General features: G+C 62.4%; 1 protein-coding gene across 1 annotated transcript in view; it reads left to right on the forward strand.

Moving 5' to 3' along the window:
• H696_01636 (hypothetical protein) overlaps nt 1–1,555 on the forward strand; it is an 8,495-nt gene extending 6,940 nt beyond the window's left edge. The window contains exons 9-12 of the mRNA XM_009495538.1: nt 40–194; nt 356–454; nt 594–890; nt 1,079–1,555. Coding sequence (XP_009493813.1) covers nt 40–194; nt 356–454; nt 594–890; nt 1,079–1,363 — 836 coding nt within the window. The 3' untranslated portion in view covers nt 1,364–1,555. The remainder of the gene's footprint in view (nt 1–39; nt 195–355; nt 455–593; nt 891–1,078) is intronic.
• The last annotated feature ends 1,327 nt before the right edge of the window (nt 1,556–2,882 follow it).

Below are 2,882 nucleotides of genomic sequence, written 5' to 3' on the forward strand. Positions count from 1 at the left end.
CCTTTCTCACCACGGGATGTCTCTCATCAAACACGGTAGCCTTCGTGCGGACCTTCTTTGAGGGTATCCTCCATGCGGCCCTGGCTTTTGGCCTCGTCGCCGGCGCCCTCAAGTGTCTGGGGGAGGATGGCGAGTCGCATGAGGCCCTTGGAATGATCGTCTATTCGGCGGTGGTGGTCCATGTGACGCTCCGGGTTCGTGCCATGCTCTCCGGTTGCCTTCCTGCCCGCCTTGCCTTTGTCCGCGTTTGCCCCTGGCCCGATCCATCTTTGCCCGCGTATCTTGCTGCCGGGCCGCGTGTCCTGTCACTTACCTTTTCTTCTCCCCTTGCTGCCGTCCCTCGGCCATGGCTCAGATTGGCTTCGTGACAATCAGCTCCTGGTCCATGCCGACGATCGTGGCCAGTCTCGGCTCTCTGGCGCTCTGGGTGATTTATCTTTTCTTCTATTCGATGGTGCGCTCACAGGTGTCCCCTCTTCCTTCCGAAAGTCCCCGATGCCCCTTGTACCCTTGACTGATGGTGCCCACCGTTCCCTTTCTTTCCCCCTCTCTCCCTCCCTCTCCCTCTCCCTCTCTGTCCGCCTCTCGCCCAGCTGCCCAACTACGCGTACAAGGCGTACGGGCTCTTTACCGCCATATTTACCGGGTCCATGGGTGCGCGATCCACCCTGGCCGTCATTCTGGTGGCGGTAGTGTGCGTGCTGGTGGCCCACATCGCGGTGCGCCTCTTTGCTCAGGAGGTTTGGGGCTGGTGGCGCGCATCCGGCACCTGGAACGGCTCTCCTGGCCCCGGGGACACGAGCATCGTCCGGGAGTTCCTTCATCGACATCGGCGCAACTTCAACCCCGAGGTCTCGTCTTGCGACCTGACGGAGCGCTTCAGTATGGCGGTACGCGCATGGCCGCACGAGTCTCCCTCTCAGCCTGCCTTTCTCTCAGCCTGCCTGTCTCTTTCTGACTCCTTTTCTCTCCCGCCCTCTTGCTGCGTATGCCGTGCCCGTCTTCCCTGGCCCTGTCACGCCTTGCCTCTGCCCTGTCACGCCTTGCCTCTGCCCTGTCACGCCTTGCCTCTGCCCAGCTCTCCTATGGACGCCAAGTCGATCGGGACGCCAGCTGCGACTCATCCATCCACTCGACCGAAGAGCTCAGTTCGCGGGACTTCCTGCCAACCACCGGCATCGCCCGACACTCGGTCTATGATGACCATGCTGTTGATCACCATGTCAGCACCAGCAACGTCAACAGCGAGCCTCTGACGCCGCCTATTAATCCCCTCGCGACCGAAGGGACCGCGGTCTATTCCTTCAACGCCTCGGGGCTCAGCCTGGGCAGTGATTCCCCTGGTGGAGCCTTCGCCGACTAGCGGCGCTCAAGCACCCTCTTCTCTCTCAGCTTCCCTCGCGCCTTTGGCGAGCCAAAAGGAAGGGGCACAACGAGGTGACGAGGCAGGCAGGAGTTTCTACACCCTCCTTCCCGCTGGAGGGGGGGGGGGAGTATGTACGCGCCCGTTCCGCTTTTCTCCCGGCACCGTCCGAAATATACATTTTTATATCCAGCTTTTTCTCCCTCTCGTGCCCCTCCAGAGGGCTATTACTGTTGGCGAATTGGCGCTATCGCGAGTCGTTCATGTGACCGTATTTCAGAGGATGGCAACATCACACGACAACGCCACCGGGTCAGCTGCATGCCAACCGCGGTTCGTGTTCCCACAGTCGGGGGGCCTGGCAGGCAGGCAGACAAAAGACGAGCATTTGAATTGCCCGAGGGGGGTGGGCTACGGTGCCGGGTCATTGGGAGGCTCTCTTTCCAGGCGTGTACATGGCTCTCAATGTGTGTAGTCTATATGCCTGTGTGTGTGTGTGTGTGTGTGTGGACATGTATTTGCCTGGGTGCGCGCGGGTGCCCCGGCGGCCACATGCGTGCGCATAAATGAGGGCGCACGCGCGGATTTCTGCGTGCGATGGCCGCCAGACCGGACCGCCCATCCCCGGACCCAGGCGCACATGCGCACCTGTTCCCTCGGCCGTGTCCCGGCCTCCCGGGCCGCAGTCCGCTGTCCCCCCCCCCCCCTTTCCCGGGGGACCGAGCCATCCGAGAGCGCAGCAGCCGTGAGGGGGATGCGTGGCCCGCATCTTGAGGCATTTAAGCAAGCAGCATTGGGAGAAACGTGTACCACTCCAGCCTGCCAAGGGGTACATATGTGCTAGGGGCGGGGGCGGGGGGGTACATAATTCCGGAGCTTCGCTGATTCATATCCGGTGGTGCTGGAACTCTCTGCCTCCCTCCTCTGATCGGGGCTTTCTCCCAATGTCGGGTTCTCTCTTCGGTGTGTGTCCCTCTTTCTCTCTCTCTCTCTCTCTCTTTCTCTTTCTCTCCCGCTCTCGGCCTTGTCCCCCGTCTTTCTGTGTTTGCGCGGGTTTATTTTTCCCGCACTTCCTCGCGCCCCCGTCGTCCTCGGCCGCCCGGCTTGGCCCGGCCCCCTCCCGGTCTCTTGCTAATATCTGCGTGGTATACTGGTCGATCAGGATGACCGATCGGATGACTCACCAACCTGGGGATGGCTCTTCGCTTGGTCTCACCAAGGCGCAGGGGGGGGGGGGGGGGGGCACACGTCTGAACTCCAGTCACCTGAGAATCTCGTAGACAGAGGGAGGGGGAGAGAGGCCCTCAGAAACAGTGCCAGCCCGCGCCGCGCGTCTCCGTGAGACGGGGCCCGAGGGCCTGCCGGGGATCTGGCAAAAGGGGGCAGCCCGCTCGCTGGCACAAACATCCCTGCCCGACGGTGTGCCGACCCGGGGAAGAAAAGGCGCCAAATGAGGTCCAACAGACCCCCCCGCACCGGGGGTGACTGGGCCTCATCCCTCGCCTGATGCTCCCTCCCC

Source organism: Fonticula alba (genome assembly GCF_000388065.1).
Source record: "Fonticula alba strain ATCC 38817 unplaced genomic scaffold supercont2.2, whole genome shotgun sequence".
Taxonomy (NCBI): Eukaryota; order Rotosphaerida; family Fonticulaceae; genus Fonticula; species Fonticula alba.